Consider the following 19,308-nt stretch of genomic DNA (forward strand, 5'->3'; position numbering starts at 1 on the left):
TGCGGCTCAGGGAGGAACTGGGCCGTTGGGGGGGGGGGGGGCGGGGTCGAGTCACGCTGGGCGTGTCAGGGCTCCGGCTCGGGGGTAGGTCGGGCTGGGGGAGCGGGGGCGGGCTCGGCCCCAGCACAGAGAGAGCAGCAGCCCCCCGCAATCCACCCCCTTCCCCGGCCCGCGTATCGCCCCGTGGGGCCCGGAACCCGCCGCGGGAGGGACCGGCTCGCTCTGGGGCCCAGGCCGGGGCGGGCGCAGCCCAAGGACCGAGCCACCGAGCGGTGCCAGTTCCCGCCCATCAGCGGTTCCCACGGCAGCCAGGCTGACCTCTGACCTCTGCCCCATGAACCCCGGGCCCCGACCCTCCGCCAATGGCAGGGCGCGGCAGCAGGCCCGCCCCGTGGGCGTCCCCGGCGCGCAGTGGTGACGTTGCGATGACGCGACCGCTGGGCCGCAGCCCCCAGCCTGGGCCGGAACCGCGGCCGCCGTGGGCTGAGGTGAGTGCGGGGCCCGCCCGGCCCCAGGCGCCGCCCCCTGCGGGGCCCCGCATCCGCCTGCCTCAGGGAGCGCGCTCCGTCCGCGTCGCCCCTCAGCGGCGGGGCCGCGCCAAGCCCGTGTGGGGCGCTCCGCGAGCCCCCCCCCGCCCGGCCTGTCAGTGCGGGCCTGGCCGGCCCGGGGCCAGCCGCGGGCCCCGGTGCGTGCTGGGAGCACGGCCCCGCTCGGCCCGCCGGCCGGCCCCGCCGCTCGCCCCGCCGGGGCCCGCCCCGAGGCGCCCCCCCGGGCACGGCAAGGAACGGCTTCCCCGGTGCGCCTCCGGGGCCCTCCGAAATGCAGGGTCCTGAGCTTAGGGCTGGGTGGCAAAAGCTCCCTCTGTGCTAAGGGGACAGTGTGGCTGTGGCAGCCTGGGAGTCTCCTTGGCAGGAGCACATGGACTCTAACCAGGGTAAAAACACCGTGCAGAACCTTCCCGGATAGGACCCCGCCGTGTCCTTGATGGTGGTTCAGGGGCTGTTGTTTGGCTCTGAGTGAGTGACGTGAACCAGCATCAGCACAGGGGCGAGCGGGAGCCCTGTCCGTGATTTGGCCCATCGGATAAGTACTGTAGTTAAATCTCCCAACCGGTGCACTAATAGCATGTGGGCAGCAGGGATAAAAAGCCTGTAATTGACAGTTAGATTGCAGTAGCAGAGAAAACAGCAGAAGAATCTCATTTTGTTCCTATTTATTTGTGATAGTTGTTTCTAGGTCCCAAAGATTCGTGATTTGTGTGGGGTAGAAATGAAGAAGTCAGCTCTTGCTGTTTTTCTCTAATGGATGTTTGTGCAATTGGTCTGTTTTTACATAATGCAGTATAGATGAGGGGCGGGGGGAAACAGGATGTCAGTAGGAGAGTTGCAAATCCAAACAGCGCAACAATCGGTGTTTGGGGGTTGCTGTATCAAAATGAAATACTTTTAACTGTGTGCTTCTGCAAGTTTCTAGGTATGTCTTCTTTCATTTGGCTTTGGCACAACCTCCTTCCATCAACATTCTCTGAAGGTTTTTAAGAAGTTCCTTCTCTTTTGACGTATGAAAGAAACCCCTAGACTTTATTTTTAAACTATTTTTTTATAATTGCTCACGTTTGGTTAGTCCTGATACGGAAAACAAGCATAGACATGTCCTAGTATGGGAGAATTTAAAATAAACACAGGAGCAGTGCTTGCTAACATAGCAATCTCTTCATTCAATGATTCTTGACCCAACACAGTTCAGTATATTTATTTGTGGCATAAAATAAAATAAAATCATACTGATGAATTATGCAAATGATGCAAATACTGGTGGGGTGGCACATAATGACAAGGATCAGAAAGAAATACACTAAATGCAATCAAATATGTTTTACTACAGCTACGTGCACGGTCACGGATTTAGGAACAAAGAATGGAGGCCATGCTTACAGGAAAGGGGACAGTTTTCTGAAATGCAGTGCCTCTGGAAAGGATTTGGGGTATTACTGGAGATAAGTCATTGAACATGAGCTCCCAGTGTGATGCTATGGTAAAAAGGATAAACACTATCCTTTGGTACAAACAGGGCAGCAGCAATGAGGGTGGGTGGTGCTATTACCTCTTTATATTGCATACTGTGCTCAGTTCTAGTGTCCATACTTGAAAAAGGTATTTCAAAGCTCGAATGGTCTGTTCAGAGAAGTCATAAAAATTATCTGAGGTCTAGAAAACCCACCTTACAATAAGAAAAGGAGTACTTGTGGCACCTTAGAGACTAACAAATTTATCTGAGCATAAGCTTTCGTGAGCTACAGTCCACTTCATCCGATGAAGTGAGCTGTTGCTCACGAAAGCTTATGTTCAGATAAATTTGTTAGTCTCTAAGGTGCCACAAGTACTCCTTTTCTTTTTGCGGATACAGACTAACACGGCTGCTACTCTGAAACCACCTTACAATGAGAGCCTTAAACAGATTGAAGCTTCAGTAACCTAGGGTGCTCCGAGGCAACTTGATCAATATAAATACTGACACAAGAAGAAGCTGTGATGTTGGGGGCCCTTTAATGTAACAGACATTGGCATAACAAAATCTGATATCTAAAAACTGATGTTAGAGGAAAAAATCAAAGTGGAAGTAGGATGCAGCCTCTTAACAGTGAGAATAACAAATCACTGGAACAGCTCCCCAAGGGAAATGTTAAATGCATCATTACTTGAATTACTTGAATCAAGATAGGATGTTTTTCTAAAAGATAAAACTATAATTAACCACAAGTTACTCAGCTCAGTAATGTTCACTTACATAGAAGAGATGAATGATTTCCTCAACTGCAGGAATTACTGGGTGAAATTGCACAGCCCCTGTTAGATGAGAAGTCAGGATAGATTATCATAGTTGTCCCCTCTGGCTTTAAACAGCTGAGTCTGTTCAGTTAGTTTTTACCATTCTCACTGTGGTATCTGACTCCCCTAACAAAGTTGCAAAAAACTTAAAGCCAATCTGAATGGTCTTTGGTGTCCCTTACCAGCACCATGGCTATGGTCCATGGAGTTTGCTGGCAGGAACCTTTATCTGTCTTGTCTGCTTTTAGCTAATATCTGATAAATTTTCCAAGCCCTACACAGAGTTCTATATAGCATTATTTGGTCAGCATCCCTCTTATGGAGTCTAAGCAAGCTTCCTATCCTAGCAACAACACACTCCAGTGTATGGACAACTATGACCAATGGTCTCTAGAGCCATTAACAGACATGTCAAACAAGCAGGGCAACTTGTCTAGACCAGGAGCTCTCTCTGATGTCCCCACTTCCAGCACATGCTGCACAATTTCACATACTAGCATGGAAGCTGAACTTTGCCCACTGGGAAGCCACAGATAGAGGGCAAGGGATGGCGGAACATAGAAGCACTTTTGCAGTGGAAGAAAGAGACAGTAACGAGTGTGTGAACAGCACACATTCTATACCTGCGTTTTCAGGTTGCATGAGATTTAGTGAGATGTCCCAGGCATGTGGATTTATGCTTAAATCTTGTATATTTTGGGTCTTGTCTACCTTAGGTTGATGCATTTAGAGGCCGGAGTGTGGCTTACTTCATAAAGCACCGTATACATTTATGGTGCTTCAGAAGTGATGATCAATAAATACCAGCCCCGTGCAGCAAAGTGACCACTGAGATTATACTTCTAGTAGGATTGTCCATGAGTGAGAGATTTCCACAGATATGTTCCTCATCACACCTGCTCAACAGCACCAAGCCTTGCAGATGAACTTGTATGATGAAAGGATGTTCCTTTGCCGTGTTAGTGTTTGTAGGCATTAAAGACCCTGATATTTCAAACTTTGGTATTAGTGTAAGTGTTTAAATTGCTTCACTCTGTTTCAAGATGTCTCTGATTTCATTTGTGTGACTAAAAGCCTGTCAGTATAGCCTTAGTGTGGTTATTCAGTTGTCTCAGCATTTATCTTCTAGGGCACCCCCAAATAACTTATTAATCAGTAGGGGTTGGCTTTGGAGATGTTGAGGACATTTAGTGAATCAATGGAAGTGGTGAGTCCTCAGTATGTTTGACAGTTACGCCACATGATCTTAATGGGGCTAGTTGTCTGAGGAAAGCAGTAGTTAGCTTTTACAGCATTAAACTAATACCAGCTCATGCTAATTACAACTGTGGCTAAAACATGCAGCTACCACCCAAATTATGTGGATAGGCTGAATATGTGTTTCCTACTCAAGGCACTCTTAATTGCCTTGGTTATCTAATGCAATAGTTTCTTCTTGCTCTGGTCTGTATTCAGTAATATAATATTCCACAGCACCATTTCCATGCAGACTAAGGATACAGTCCCTCTCTCTTCTGGACTGTTCTTAGAATTTCTCTGGATTGGACTGTCACATTGAAATGTGCATCTAATGCGTTTTAATGCTCCTGGCAGTTCCTCACATGCTTTAAAGGCACTTTGGCCAGACGATATTTTAAAAAATCAACCCCATGTTACTAATAATATCTGAGATTATTTAATATTCTTTCAGGTTGAACATTGGATTAGGCTATTTGTTTACTTTTGGGCACTTCACTCAGAATGACCAGTGAAACTCGAGGTCATTTTCACTTTTTCTGTAGCTGGTTTCCGTTTCTAGTTCTTGTGCCCTAGGGCACAGCCTGTGTAACTGACATTCTAATATTACCAGGGAAAGGTTAGATAGAAGAGGTTTCGTTTTTTTGGCTGATATTTTAAAACATTAGATTTTTCTAAACCTTTGGTTTCTTTTTCCAAATAGAATGTTGGACCTAAACTGCTTCCTGGTGTCCCTTTTAAAATGTTCCTCTTTCTACCCATAATCCCCTTCTGAGTGAGGACTAATTGGGGCTCCAATTCATGCCAGTTGTGCTCCATAATTGGCTTGAGGTTCCAAGGGTGATAGTAGGAGGTGTGATCAGGCACAGAGGCTAACAGCTTTACCATAGTCCCCTGTGCATGCTCAGGCACCCCACCACCAGACTTTGAGCCAGAATAGTAATTTTAAACCATCAGGCTAATTGCCAAAATGTGTGTGGGCAGTATCTCCAACTCCTAGCTAGTTTTTTGCAGATTAAAACAAGATGCCATAAAGTCTTGCTGAAGTGCAGCAGATTTCACTGGTGTATTAGAATACAGAGTGGGGAGTGCAAGCTGCATTCCCCTGGGTATGGGAGCAGTTTCTGTTCCAATGCAATGAATAGAACGAGTTCCACTTCACTGCAACTAAAAGTAAAACTTTCCCATGCTCCTGTGAAAAGATAAAAATTATGTTTGATTCTTAAGAATGCAAAATAAAACACCTCTGATCACTAGATCTTGACTCTTGGAATTAGAAAGTATTAAGACCTGCTATGGGATTTCCTGGGGTAGAGGCTGAATGTTCCTCCTGCACCCCCAATCTATTTTAACCGCTGATCTTAAAGACTGTTCCAGTGTAATAGTCTTCCAGTAGGTGTTTGGAGTAGCACTTAAATGGGTTTTAAGAAGTATTTTTCCACAGCACTGTGTCCCCTCTGTGGGGCTGGATGATCCTTGCAGACTGGCACTGTAGCAGAGATAAGGTTTGAATGAGAGTTTGTTCACTACTCTCCCCTCCAAGAACAGTTTGTGTCTTCAAACTCTATATCCTGCTCTTCTCTTTATGATGAGTCTTCTGGGATCTGATGCTTTGAGGAGCAAAGATTACTTCTCACTTCATTTTAATTTAGTTGGTGAAATTAGTGCTCCTGAAAATGAATGGCTGACAGTAGTGGTTGGGCTTGGGCTGTGCAAGATTCTCTCTCAAAGCTCTGCTACTGCGTCTCAGGCCTGATTCACCATTCCATGACGGGGTTACTCACGTACCACAGTCCTGAGCTGCCATGGTTACTACTTTTTCTAGTCCTACCCTCCTCTTTGCCCCACAGCTCTGTGAGTGCTCCTCAGAAGTGGCCTGGATCACCCCCTTCAGTTCCCCTTTTGGGCTTCCCATACGCAACTCGACTAATCCCCTTTAACCCTGAACTGTAGCTATTGCAGTCCTGGATTTCTGTACCTCAGAAACTGCCAAATTATGCTGTAGTTCTGTGCCGTGCAAATCGGGATTTTGATGGGCGATTGCCTAACTCGTGACTGTAGTTTGAAGCCTAGCCTCTGGAGATGTTAAAGCTGGTTCATTTCTTGAGCCTTTTTATGTCTGTTTCTCAATGTCCTTTCACTGAGCTGGGACCACTGGCTGCAGGGGGATGTTGGCAGAGGGCAGTTTGCTTTTCTTCTCAGAAAAGTGATTCCAACAGCTGCCTGAAATGTAGTTGTGGTCTGAGCCACGTGACTCTTCATCTGCATGCAGAACGGACTTTCTAAATGTGATTTTAAGTGAATAACAGCAGAAGTCATACACAGCCTAATGTCTCCCATGCTGCTAGTGACAGGGCAGCAGAAATATCTGTCTGCTTCTGAAAATGTCAATATGCTATATCAAACCATTAATCCTAACCCAGACTTGGAGGTGGGGTAGAAGGGAAAGATAGTTCTGATAAAGTGAATGCTTTGTTTTAATTTGCAACAGACCTGAAAGCCACATATATAGCGATTGCTTTGAATGGAACTCTTTAAGGAGAATTTATTTAACAGTAAATCTGTTCCCCCATTTGGAGCAGGATCAATGTGTAGACATAAAGTTATACATAATTATGGATTTCATTTGAAATTGGTTCTTCCTTTGCCTACCTGTCAGGACCTATGTTTGGGATTCTGTTTCCTCTGTAAGAGCGGCTGCCTTTGTGAGCGCTTAAACCAGAGAATTTTCCTGCCCTCCCTGCTATGCATCTGCTGATATAATAATAGAATATAATAAGATCTTCTAAACTTTCCACAGTATGCATCCGATGAAGTGATCTGTAGCTCACGAAAGCTTATGCTCAAATAAATTGGTTAGTGTAAGGAGAGTGGTCAATTTAGATAAGCTATTACGAGCAGGAGAGTGAGTTTGTGTGTGTGGGGGGAGGATGAGAAAACCTGGATTTGTGCTGGAAATGGCCCAACTTGATTATCATACACATTGTAAGGAGAGTGATCACTTTAGATAAGCTATTACCAGCAGGAGAGTGGGGTGGGAGGAGGTATTTTTTTCATGCTTTGTGTGTATATAATAAGATCTTCTAAACTTTCCACAGTAGGCATTCGATGAAGTGAGCTGTAGCTCACGAAAGCTTATGCTCAAATAAATTGGTTAGTCTCTAAGGTGCCACAAGTACTCCTTTTCTTTTTGCGAATACAGACTAACACGGCTGTTACTCTGAAATCTGCTGATATAAACAGCAACAAGGCAAATGCTGGGTCACTACAAAAAGTATTTTCCCCTCTGTTGATATTCACCCCTTCTTTTCAACTGTTGAGAATAGGCCACTTCCACCTTGATTGAATTGGCCTTGTTAGCACTGACCTCCCCACTTGGTAAGGCAACTCCCATCTTTTCATGTGATGTAATATATATACTGCTTACTGTATTTTACACTCCATGCATCTGATGAAGTGGGTTCTAGCCCATGAAAGCTTATGCCCAAATAAATTTGTTAGTCTCTAAGGTGCCACAAGGACTCCTCGTTGTTCGGGCAAGAGAGCTGGCTCTTAGGCTTTGTTTTAACATGTAATTATTGTATACTTATGTCTATGTAACTATGATCTTATGTCTTTTTTTCCCAAAGGCTTTTCAGGTCACCTTTAAAAGTAATTTGCAAAGGGGGGTAATTTGCAAAGGTAGTTTGCTGATCAGTGGGGCTGCCGGCGGGCAGGAGGCACTTGGGGGTGGGACGGGGGGAGCTGATGGGGAGGCTGCTGACGTATTACTGTGGCTCTTTGGCAATGTACATTAGTAAATTCTGGCTCCTTTTCAGGCTCAGGTTGGCCACCCCTGACTTAAATCATTTTGTAAATGGTCCTGCACCTGGGGTGTAGAGGATGCACCTTCTGAACAGCAACTCATTGTGCCAGCTGGGTACAGGTGAGGCTGGAATCCTACACACAACATCCCATCAGCATTTGTGATTGAGACTCCAGATGAGAAACTAATGATACAAGTGAATACCAAGTGCTCCACAGAAAACATTTCTCATTGGCTCTGTCTTCTAAAACGGCTATACAAGTACTTAAAAATCGGAGCACAGAGTAACGATGAATAGGTCAGTGATACATTAGGAGGAGGTGTCGTGGGTTTTCCATAGGGATCATTCTAGGTCTGGTACTATTCAATATATTAGTTGAAGCAGTCAGTGCACTTATAAGATTAAAGGATGATACAAAGCTGAAAGGGATCACCAATACTTGGGAGGACAAACAGGTTACACTGGCCTGGGTAAATGAGTGAAGTGGGCTGAAATGAATCCCAGGAGATCCTACCAAGGGAAGAAGGCAGTGGAGGTACATAAGGAATAAACAAATATGCTGTTATGGAATAGGGGATAATGGCTGGGCAGTTGTAGCCGAGAGTAGGTAATTGTTGAACCACATTTATTTTAGGAGAATATCACATCTGAAATAAGCATGGGATTTCTTCCATACAACGATGCTCATGCCTTAGCTGGAGGGCTGTATTCATATCTGGGCAGCAATTTTTTAAAAAAGACAAGCATATCAGAAAGAGTTCAGAGGAGACTACCTAAAGTGATCAAAGATTTGGAAAATAAGAGCTGTTGGGAATGTTCAAGGGATCTTGCCATGGAGAAAAGATGACTGCATAGAGAGAATGACTTACCGGAAGAGTGATGTTATATAGAGGACAGGTATCGGCTATCACTAGTCATCAAGGCCAGAATGAGAAGTAACAGACTTAAGATACATTTTCCCAGTTAAATATGAGGAAAAAGTTTAGGAAGAGCTCAGTATAAGAGAACTTCCAAGGGAGGCTGTGGCATTCCTGTAATCAGAAATTTGAGGTTACAAATAATGCCCAGAAAGTAGGATGTTGGGTGCCTTATAAAAGCCTAAGCTGGACAAGAGAGGATACCTTCCATTGTTTGCAGTGTAGCCATGTTAGTCCGAGGATATTAGAGATACCATGTGGGTGAGATGATATCTCTTTTTATTCAGGTCCGAAGCAGAGCTGTGTGTAGTTGGAAAGCATCTCTCTTTCACCAATTCAAGTTGGTCCAATGAAGGATATTACCTCACCCACCTTGCTTCGCTGAGAGGATACCATCATATTAGGGATACTATGCTCAGGCCTACCATAATGCTGGGGAATGTACTAACTGACCCATGGGGGTATCTCTTCTAACCCCAGTTGGGGTCTCCTCTAGGGCTCACTTTGGCCTGCTAACGTGTTTAAAGTATAACTGCCTTGTGCATACAGTGATTTTACCATGTTAGCTAATGCATGGTAAGACCCACCTCGTTTGCTAGTGTGACTGTATCCTTCATCTACAGCAGTGTCTTGAGCCAGGGGTCACTTGCATGATGTTTGATGTTCTAAATCTTCATTACCCTAATTCGTACTACTTAGCTCTCTTCTCTCTGTTTTTTTGAAAGGTTCGAATGCGGGAGTTGTCCCAGATGCGGTTGCTGCTGATGTCGCCCTGGGAGAATGCCTTGATGGGTGATTAGCACCATTCAGTGATGGGCTGTGGGACAAGCAAAGTGCTTCCTGAGCCCCCCACAGACGTTCAGTTAGATCTGGTTAAAAAGGTTGAGCCTTACACTGGTCATAAAAATGACGTGTACAAGCACTTCATCAAGGATGATGGTGGAGCTGCGATCAAAGCCGGCTCCCCCTCACCCCCTTGTCACACGAACCCCTATTCTGGTGGCCACCCACCTAACTACATGGAGCAGCCTGAGCCCCGCAAGAACAAGGTGGCTAAGTACCGTGCCAAATTTGACCCCAGGGTGACCGCCAAGTATGACATCAAAGCCCTGATTGGCCGAGGCAGCTTTAGTCGTGTTGTACGGGTGGAACATAAGGCTTCCAAGCAGCCTTATGCAATCAAGATGATCGAGACCAAGTACCGTGAAGGGAGGGAAGTGTGCGAATCAGAGCTCTGTGTGTTGCGACGCGTCCGGCACACAAACATCATCCAGCTCATTGAGGTGTTTGAGACCCAGGAACGAGTCTACATGGTGATGGAGTTGGCCACTGGAGGGGAGCTGTTTGATAGAATCATTGCCAAAGGCTCCTTTACTGAGAGAGATGCTACCCGAGTGCTGCAGATGGTGTTGGATGGGGTAAAGTACTTACATACACTGGGCATCACGCACCGGGACTTAAAACCAGAGAATTTGCTGTATTACCATCCTGGAACGGATTCTAAAATCATGATCACAGACTTTGGGCTGGCAAGTGCTCGGAAGAAGGGAGACGACTGCTTAATGAAAACCACCTGTGGGACACCAGAGTATATTGCCCCAGAAATCCTGGTCAGGAAACCCTACACCAATTCTGTGGACATGTGGGCACTGGGTGTGATCTCGTACATCCTCCTGAGTGGAACTATGCCCTTTGAGGATGACAACCGAACCCGCTTGTACCGGCAGATCCTGAAAGGAAAGTACAGTTACTCAGGGGAGGTGAGTGTGGCAAAGGTCAAACCAAAGGGGACTCTAGACAGTCTGGACCATCTGTGCTGTGATGGGAACCCTGTGATCATAGGCAGTGCAAGGTGGCTGTCTTGAAAGGGGTTTCCTTTTCCCTTTGCTTTGTTCAATAAGTGGTCCATAGGGTGACTTCTTTAACAGGCTCAGGTCAGATTTCTGTGCCACAACTGTCTGAGCTGTTCTGGATTTGCCATAGGTGAATTCAAGGCTGGAAATCTTACACAGGGTAGTTCAGTGCTGGCTCTTTTTAGGAATTGGCAGAGATCTGTAATCCTGACCCATTAAAATCCCTCCTGTCCTGCAGGGGTTTCTCTCTTCCATTCAGGTTTGATTCCACTGAGGAACTGTGAGTTCTTTTTAAAAACAAAGTGAAACAGCCTTCCGCCCCCACCCCAAAAGAATGTTAACTGATTAGGACTCTGGTTGGTATCTGAGTTTGGGTGGCATGACCCAAAATGTGGTGTTTTGTTTTTGGACAGCAGAATGCTTATTTTGTGATGGAAACAAGATCAGGGTAAAATTTTCAAAAGTTCCTTTTCAAGAGTGACTTAGGAACTTAAGTCCTATTGGCTGTCACTGAAACAGAGTCTTCTCAGTCATTTTCGAAAATGGGACTTAAAGAACCTAAATGATTTAGGAGCCTTTGGAAATTTTATCCTAGAGCCGTGTTAAGACTTTTTTAACGGTTGGCTTAGTGCTAGGCTCCATTAGATTTGTTACCTCACTTCTTTTGCGCACACCATCTTATGGCTTAAGAGGATAAACAAGATGTAGCATGCACCTGTCTGCTTTTTGTTTCAGATACAAACTACATATTTGTCTTGAAAGACTTGACTCCTGAAATTCCTAGAGTTCTCATGCAGTTTTTATTTGCACTGTACAGCTGGTCACCTCTGGTTGGAGCCACAAAGGCCTCTGGGTGCCTAATTGCCACGTTAGATGCTTAGGTTCAAAACTTGGATCCTTAGAACCCCACGCAGTTGCCACCTAACCCTGGAGGCATTGAAAGTCCCTAGGCGTATAAGTTTCAGCTGGTGAGTGTAGGCAAAGCTCCCTTAGTCCTGACGCTGCTGAGCTGCTGGACCTCTTCTTTATGTCTGAGCCTCTGTGGAATCCTCAAACAGGGCATTCTGCCCCCTATCTTCTCTGAGGGGCCTGATTTGGTAGGTGGGCTCAGAAGCTGCTTTAGAGCACACACAACACAGCTGAGGAGCAAGAGGTGATGTTGCTGTCTTTATCCAGTAGCAGAGTGGTTAGAGCTCTCACCCAGGCTGTCCAAGACTGCAATTCAAATCTGCACTATCCTGTATTCAGAGCAAGGACTTGAACCCAACTTTCCTGACACCCAGGTGAGTGCCTTAACCACTGGACTATAGGATTGTCACAGATCTGGTCGGGCTCTCACCAGACTGCTATGAAGTTACTCAAGCCCAGGCTCCGAGGTGTTTTAAGACTTCAGAGTCTGAACAGAGCCCACTCACGGTGCCTTTTCTAGGACCTCTGCACACGGAGAGATGTGCCTTAGAGACTCTGGGCATAGTGCTGACCTTTCAGGCTCCCCAAAGCTTACACTCCTCCTCCCAGTATCCCATCAAAAGTGTGATCCTTCTGGGTTAGTTTAACTCTCTCTCAGGGGAAACCTGATAGATGTAAATCTTATAAATCCCACACTTTGCACTTGCTTCTTACACATTAATGCTCTTTACTTAATCATGAGAGATACACAGATCTATACAAAAATAACCCAACGTGCATTTCCCTGCCTCAGTTTCCTTACCATTTCAGACCATTCTTTGGGTTGGGGTCAGAGTCCCTTGGGTTGTCCAGAGTTATCCTACTGCAGTGCATGGCTAGGCTTGGAACATGGAGTCATCTTGCCCTAAGTCAGTTTGCTTCATTTGCTCTTGGTCAGTCTGATCCCTTTCTTCCTCCTGCTCAGATTTCCTGTGTGCTGCACCCCAAGTTCCCCCTGTGTGACTGAGAGTCTGTTTGTACACCCCTTTGCCCATATCTTGGCTCCTCTGTTCTGCATTTGGTAACTTTCTACTACTCTATGTTCCCACCTCCCTTCAGGGAGAGGAAGTGCCTTTTTTCACCCACCTCGAGCAGATTCCCTTAGCATATCTATTGGCTGTGCATAGCACCATAGTTAGCGTTAAGTATTCTCTATTGGCCCTGGCCTGGGGAAGACATGACCCAATCCTGACAGCTCGTGGTGGATACACATACAGAGGCTTTCCGTGATACAGCATGTTCATGATAATCTCAAAATAACGTCGTCATGTCAACCAGAATTCACAAGTTGTACAGACAGGGTCCCCACATCATCCCGGGGCATTCTGGGGTGAATGTCTCAATCTCTCCCTGTGAAGCTATTCCACTCAGTGCCAAATATTTCTTGGAGCAGAGACTGGAACCTGGTCTCCTAAGAGTGTGCTAGCCAGTAGGTGATAGTCATTCTCTCTCTTTCTGGCCCAGCAGAGTGGAACAGCTTCAGCAGGTGAGAGTGAGATACCCACCCCACAATACCTTATAGCCCCAGGGTTAGGGCACTCACCTGGGAAGGGAGAAACCTGGCTTCAAGTTCCTGTTCTGAATCTGGCAGAGGAGCAACTTGAACCCAGGTCTCCCACATGCTGGGTGAGTGCCCTAGCTATTGGTTATAAAGAGGACACCACCATCACCTTGTTCTTTTGCTTTTAAAAAAGGCAAACCTGGCTTTGGTACCACAAGAGTGCGTTCGTGGCTATGAATCCCAAGCAGAGGTAGGTGCTTCCCTCCAGCCCAGAGTTCGGTGCCTAGCTCCCTTTGAAGCCCCACCCCTTCTCCTTGGCATTTCCTGCTTAGGGATCTCCCCACTCAGCATTCTGACTTCTGTGAATTCCTTTTTTAGGCATGCCATTCTCCCCAGGCATTGCATGGGAGCATGGGCCCCTAACCTGGGGCTGTGGATTCCACTAATTGGCAGATATTGCAGCACTGAGCCTAAGTCACCTTTCTGGATCTAGCCCCTAGACTTCAGGTCCTGAGGACTTGATGATATCTGAACTTGGCTCGGCATTTTGTCTTTGAATCTGTATCACTCCTTGTCCCACAGTTACATGGGGATGAGGGCACCCAGATTTGGAGGCAGCCTCACTGCCTCCATCCCTGTTTGAATTACCACTTCCTTGCTGAGTATTTCCAGCTCAGACTGCCCTGATAGCATGACTTTGTGAAGAGGATCCGAGTGGGAAAGAACCAGGTGCTAACAGTTGACTAAGTTTCTGAAGCAGAGTGTTGTGGAGTGACAGTAAAATAACAATGTCTGAAAAACAGCACGTCATCTCAATTGTTCTGGCATTTTTAGAAATGTGAGGGGGGTGTTGGCATTTCAGTGATGGATGGAGTGATACTCCTAATGTATAGCTCAGATTATAAAATGTTTTGGGCTCCTTCAGAATAAAAGGTGCTGTAGAAACATAAGTCATTCTCCCTGAGGACGCTTTGGAAGGTGTAAGCATGTGTAAGACAGGCCCACGCCAAAAATAACCTTTTATCCTGTCAAGCTGTGATCTTCCTAAACTGACCTGCAGTAGCCATATCACCTGGTGCTGTGATCTGATCAGATCTTGCCAAGGTGGGTCAGAACTTGCATAGGTAACCTCCAAGGACATGCTGATGGAAGTGTCATTGGTAAGTGGTACTCCTCCCTCAGTCACTACTAGAAGAACAGTCTGCTAGCATGGAGGAAGGCACTGACCTTCCAGGGTACAATGTTTCAGATGACACCTAAAATCAAGATTCTGACCTTTTGTGGTCATCAGAGATCCTATGATATTTTCTCTAACTCTGTGTTCGGGCAAATTTGAAGTATATTACTGGAGCCATCCTGCCAAGAATGACACAGTTGGGGGAATGAATAGTCCATGATTCCTATGTGATTTTTTTTTGGGGGGGGTGGGGGGGGAGAGTTTGTTCTGGAAAGCTATGCCCCTTTACTGTGTGAAGGAGTGTGGTATGCCTCAGTTAGTATCCTGTACATGTTGCCCAGCTGGCTTCTGTTTTTGTAGAGCCAATGAAAATGAAAGCTCTGATTTACAAGATTAAACAGGCCTGTGTCCCTGAATTACAGATAGATTCTAATGCTGTATATTGGCACTGATGTAGCAGTGTGCTGCACAGTGAAAGGGAATGATTTCTAGGTGGAGGGAAAGTGGGCCAAATGTTCAGAGGAGCCTGGGAGGTTTCCAAAAGCTTTCTGGATTCTTTCCAAGCATCAGGCATCCTGTGGGGAGGAAAAGCTCCTGCTTTTCTTTTCCACCTCTCCCGGTATAAGGAAGAAAAATCTCAGAAATGAGCCTGCTGGTGAGATTTGTCAGGCTGTGCCATAGCCTCCCAGGGGGAGGGACGGGAGCCCCATTGCCTGGTATATTTAAAACTAGACTGGACAAAACTTTTGAGAATGTACTGTAGGGAACAATCTGCCTTAGGCAGAGAATGACTAGACAGGAGCAAACAGTTTTTTCTCAATTCCGACTTCAAGACTCTGAAATGAGGGTGCATTTACCCAAGAGGGGAACTCTGAAGAGAGATCTGTATGGGTGTTTGCCAGGAGTTTACAGCTGGAGCTGTGGAGGAAAGACAGGTGTCAGTGGTGAGGGATGCTTGGGGGAGAGGAGGGAGCTGCATCCTAACCACAATCCAGTCAGGTGGATAAACATCGATTTTTTTTTTTATTGGATTTTTCTGATTTAAATTTGATTTTTTTTAAATATAACTTAAATGCACTTTTAGGGTTTACTTTAAAAATATTTGAAGTTATGACAACCTGTGTTAAGGCCTATGTTTATAATCTATTACAATAAATTAAATTAAAAAATATGAAGCAGTACATGCTTGCTGCCAAGTCCTAAAGAAAGTCAAATCACTGAACTGGTGGAAGTCGCTGGCTAAGCACCTGGAATCAGAATTTACTGATGTACTAAACCAGCTTTTGACAGTGGTTATCTTTTCTACAAGTGCTGAGAAAATATTTTCTTAATTTCAGTTTATTCAACTAGTTCAATTTATTAACTAGTTCATTCAAAGGTATGAAACCAATTGTAGTTGAAAAAAACAGAAAAACTTGTTTGTTCATTGACTGGAAAACAAGGTGTGAAAGGATGAGACTTACTAGTTTGAAAATCTTGAAGGAGACAGTGACCAGAAACAGTCCCTAACTACAGATAATACTTCCTTTATTTAATAAATCAATTGGTTTTAAATGCAAACATGTTTTGATAAACTTTTTGGTAGTTTCTTCTTGTGTATCAGCACACTTTTTATTAGTTTTTAAAATGCTGTTTTTGTGCCTTTTTCACTGACTTCAAATTTCCTTCCAAATAGTGCGTGACAAAATCACAAGTAAAAAAAAAACAGTCCTCTTCTAGTAAGAAATGCCTCATTTACCATTTTCTAGCATAATACAAAATGTAAAAATTAAATAAGCTATATAATTTCTTAAATAAACATGTATTGCTACAGCATATCCTCCAGGTTAGCAAAAAGTTGCACCAAATTTAGTATATCGGCTATATTTTGTTGCAAATCATGTTTTAATGGTTACCAGCCAATGAATCATAGAATCATAGACTTTAAGGTCAGAAGGGACCATTATGATAATCTAGTCTGACCTCCTGCACAACGCAGGCCATGGAATCTCACCCACCAACTTCTGTAACAAACCCCTACCTTATGTCTGAGCTATTGAAGTCCTCAAATCGTGGCTTAAAGACTTCAAGGTACAGAGAATCCTCCAGCAAGTGACCCGTGCCCCACGCTGCAGAGGAAGGTGAAAAACCCCCAGGACCTCTGCCAATCTGCCCTGGGGGAAAATTCCTTCCCAGCCCCAAATATGGCGATCAGCTAAACCCTAAGCATGTGGGCAAGACTCACCAGCCAGACACCCAGGAAAGAATTCTCTGTAGTAACTCAGATCCCACCCCATCTGACATCCCATCACAGGCCATTGGGCATATCTACCACTAGTAGTCGAAGCCTAATTTGGGCAATTAACTGATCTATCCCATCATATCATCTCCTCCATAAACTTATCAAGATTTGTCTTGAAGCCAGATATGTCTTTTGCCCCCATTGCTTCCCTTGGAAGGCTGTTCCAGAACTTCACTCCTCTGATGGTTAGAAACCTTCATCTAATTTCAAGTCTAAACTTCCTGATGGCCAGTTTATATCCATTTGTTCTTGAGTCCACATCCACATTGGTACTGAGCTTAAATAATTAATTCTCCCTCCATGGTATTTATCCCTCTGATATATTTATAGAGAGCAATCATATCTCCCCTCAACCTTCTTTTGGTTATGCTAAACAAGCCAAGCTCCTTGAGTCTCCTTTCATAAGACAGGTTTTCCATTCCTCGGATCAACCTAGTAGTGCTTCTCTGTACCTGTTCCAGTTTGAATTCATCCTTCTTAAACATGGGAGACCAGAACTGCACACAATATTCCAGATGAGATTTCACCAGTGCCTTGTGTAACGGTACTAACACCTCCTTATCTCTACTGGAAATACCTCTCCTGATGCATCCCAAGACCGCATTAGCTTTTTTGACAGCCATATCACATTGGCGGCTCATTGTCATCCTGTGATCAACCAATACTCCGAGGTCGTCCTCCTCCTCTGTTACTTCCAAGTGATGCGTTCCCAGTTTATAACGGAAATTCTTATTAATCCCTAAATGCGTGACTTTACACTTTTCACTATTAAATTTCATCCTATTACTCCAGTTTACAAGGTCATCCAGATCTTCCTGTACGATATCCCGGTCCTTCTCGGTATTGCCAATACTTCCCAGCTGTGTGTCATCTGCAAACTTTATTAGCGCATTCCCGCTTTTTGTGCCAAGGTCAGTAATAAAAAGATAAATAAGTTTGCTCCCAAAACTGATCCCTGAGGAACTCCACTAGTAACCTCCTTCCAATCTGACAGTTCACCTTTCAGTGTGACCTGCTGTAGTCTCCTCTTTAACCAGTTCCTTATCCACCTTTCAATTTTCATATTGACCCCCATCTTTTCCAATTTAGCTAATAATTCTCCATGTGGAACTGTATCAAATGACTTACTGAAATCGAGGTAGATTAGATCCACTGCGTTTCCTTTGTCTAAAAAATCTGTTAGAAGGAGATCAGGTTGGTTTGACACAGTCTACCTTTTGTAAAGCTATGTTGTATTTTGCCCCAATTACCATTGACCTCAATGTCCTTAACTACTTTCTCCTTCAAAATTTTTTCCAAGACCTTGCATACTACAGATTACAAGCCTGTTAGTTTGACATTACCCAGATCGCTTTTCTCCCCTTTCTTAAAAATAGGAACTATATTAGCGATTCTCCAGTCATACGGTACAACCCCTGAGTTTACAGATTGATTAAAATTTTTTGCTAATGGGCTTGCAATTTCATGTGCCAGTTCCTTTAATATTCTTGGATGAAGATTATCCGGACCCCCCGATTTAGTCCCATTAAGCTATTTGAGTTTCGCTTCTACCTAGGATGTGGTAATATCTACCTCCACATCCCCATTCCAATTTGTCGTCCTACCATTATCCCTAAGCTCCTCATTAGCCTCGTTAAAGACTGAGGCAAAGGATTTGTTTAGATATTGGGCCATGCCTAGATTATCCTTGACCTCCACTCCATCCTCAATGTTTAGCGGTCCCACTTCTTTCTTTGTTTTCTTCTTCTTTATATGGCTATAGAACCTTTTACTATTGCTTTTAATTCCCTTTGCAAGGTCTAACTCTACATGGCTTTTGGCCTTTCTCACTTCATCCCTACATGTTCTGACCTCAGTAAGATAGCTTTCCTTGCTAATCCCTCCCATCTTCCACTCCCTGTATGCTTTCTGCTTTTTCTTAATCACCTCTCTGAGATGCTTGCTCATCCAGCTTGGTCTACAACTCCTGCCTATGAAGTTTTTCCCCTTTCTTGGGATGCAGGCTTCTGATAGTTTCTGCAACTTTGACTTGAAGTAATACCAGGCCTCCTCCGCCTTTAGATCCACAAGTTTTTCAGTCCAATCCACTTCCCTAACTAATTTCCTTAATTTTGTAAAGTTAGCCTTTTTGAAATCAAAAACCCTAGTCACGGATCTGTTTTTGTTTATCCTTCCATTTAGTTTGAACTGAATTAGCTCATGATTGCTCAAACCAAGGTTGTCCCTTACAATCATTTCTTCTATGAGGTCCTCACTGCTCACCAAAACCAGATCTAAAATGGCATCCCCTCTTGTCGGTTCAGCAACTGCTTGGTGAAGGAATCCATCAGCTATCGTATCCAGGAAAATCTGAGCCCTATTATTATTACTAGCACTTGTCCTCCAGTCTATATCTGGGAAGTTAGTCTCCCATGATCACACAATTCCCCTTAGTATTTACTTCATTAAAAAGGTCTCTATCCATATCCAGCAGTCTATAGCACACCCCAAGCACTATCCCAGGGCAGGCTCTAGAAACTTTCTTCCCCAATGTGATTTTTGCCCAGGCAGACTCTCTTATCCATTCCATCACTTCTTATTTCTTTACAGACTACCTCATAGAATCATAGAATTATCAGGGTTCGAGGGACCTCAGGAGGTCATCTAGTCCAACCCCCTGCTCAAAGCAGGACCAATCCCTAACTAAATCATCCCAGCCAGGGCTTTGTCAAGCCTGACCTTAAAAACTTCTAAGGAAGGAGATTCCACCACCTCCCTCGGT

At 44.8% G+C, this 19,308-nt stretch overlaps 1 protein-coding gene across 6 annotated transcripts in view; it reads left to right on the forward strand.

Annotated features, from left to right (window-relative positions):
• Nucleotides 1–408: 408 nt before the first annotated feature.
• PSKH1 (protein serine kinase H1) overlaps nt 409–19,308 on the forward strand; it is a 77,436-nt gene continuing 58,536 nt past the window's right edge. For 5 of the 6 annotated variants that reach the window (XR_012154452.2, XM_073307252.2, XM_073307253.2 and 2 more), the window contains exons 1-2: nt 409–488; nt 9,513–10,547. Coding sequence is in view for 5 of the 6 variants with exons in the window: in XM_073307252.2 (XP_073163353.1) it covers nt 9,600–10,547 (948 nt within the window). In the remaining variant the exon portion in view is untranslated. Of the gene's footprint in view, nt 489–8,005; nt 8,168–9,512; nt 10,548–19,308 lie in introns of those variants that run through there. The other variant, XM_073307250.2, reaches the window with a different exon arrangement.

This window comes from Lepidochelys kempii, chromosome 12 (assembly GCF_965140285.1).
Source record: "Lepidochelys kempii isolate rLepKem1 chromosome 12, rLepKem1.hap1, whole genome shotgun sequence".
NCBI lineage: Eukaryota > Metazoa > Chordata > Testudines > Cheloniidae > Lepidochelys > Lepidochelys kempii.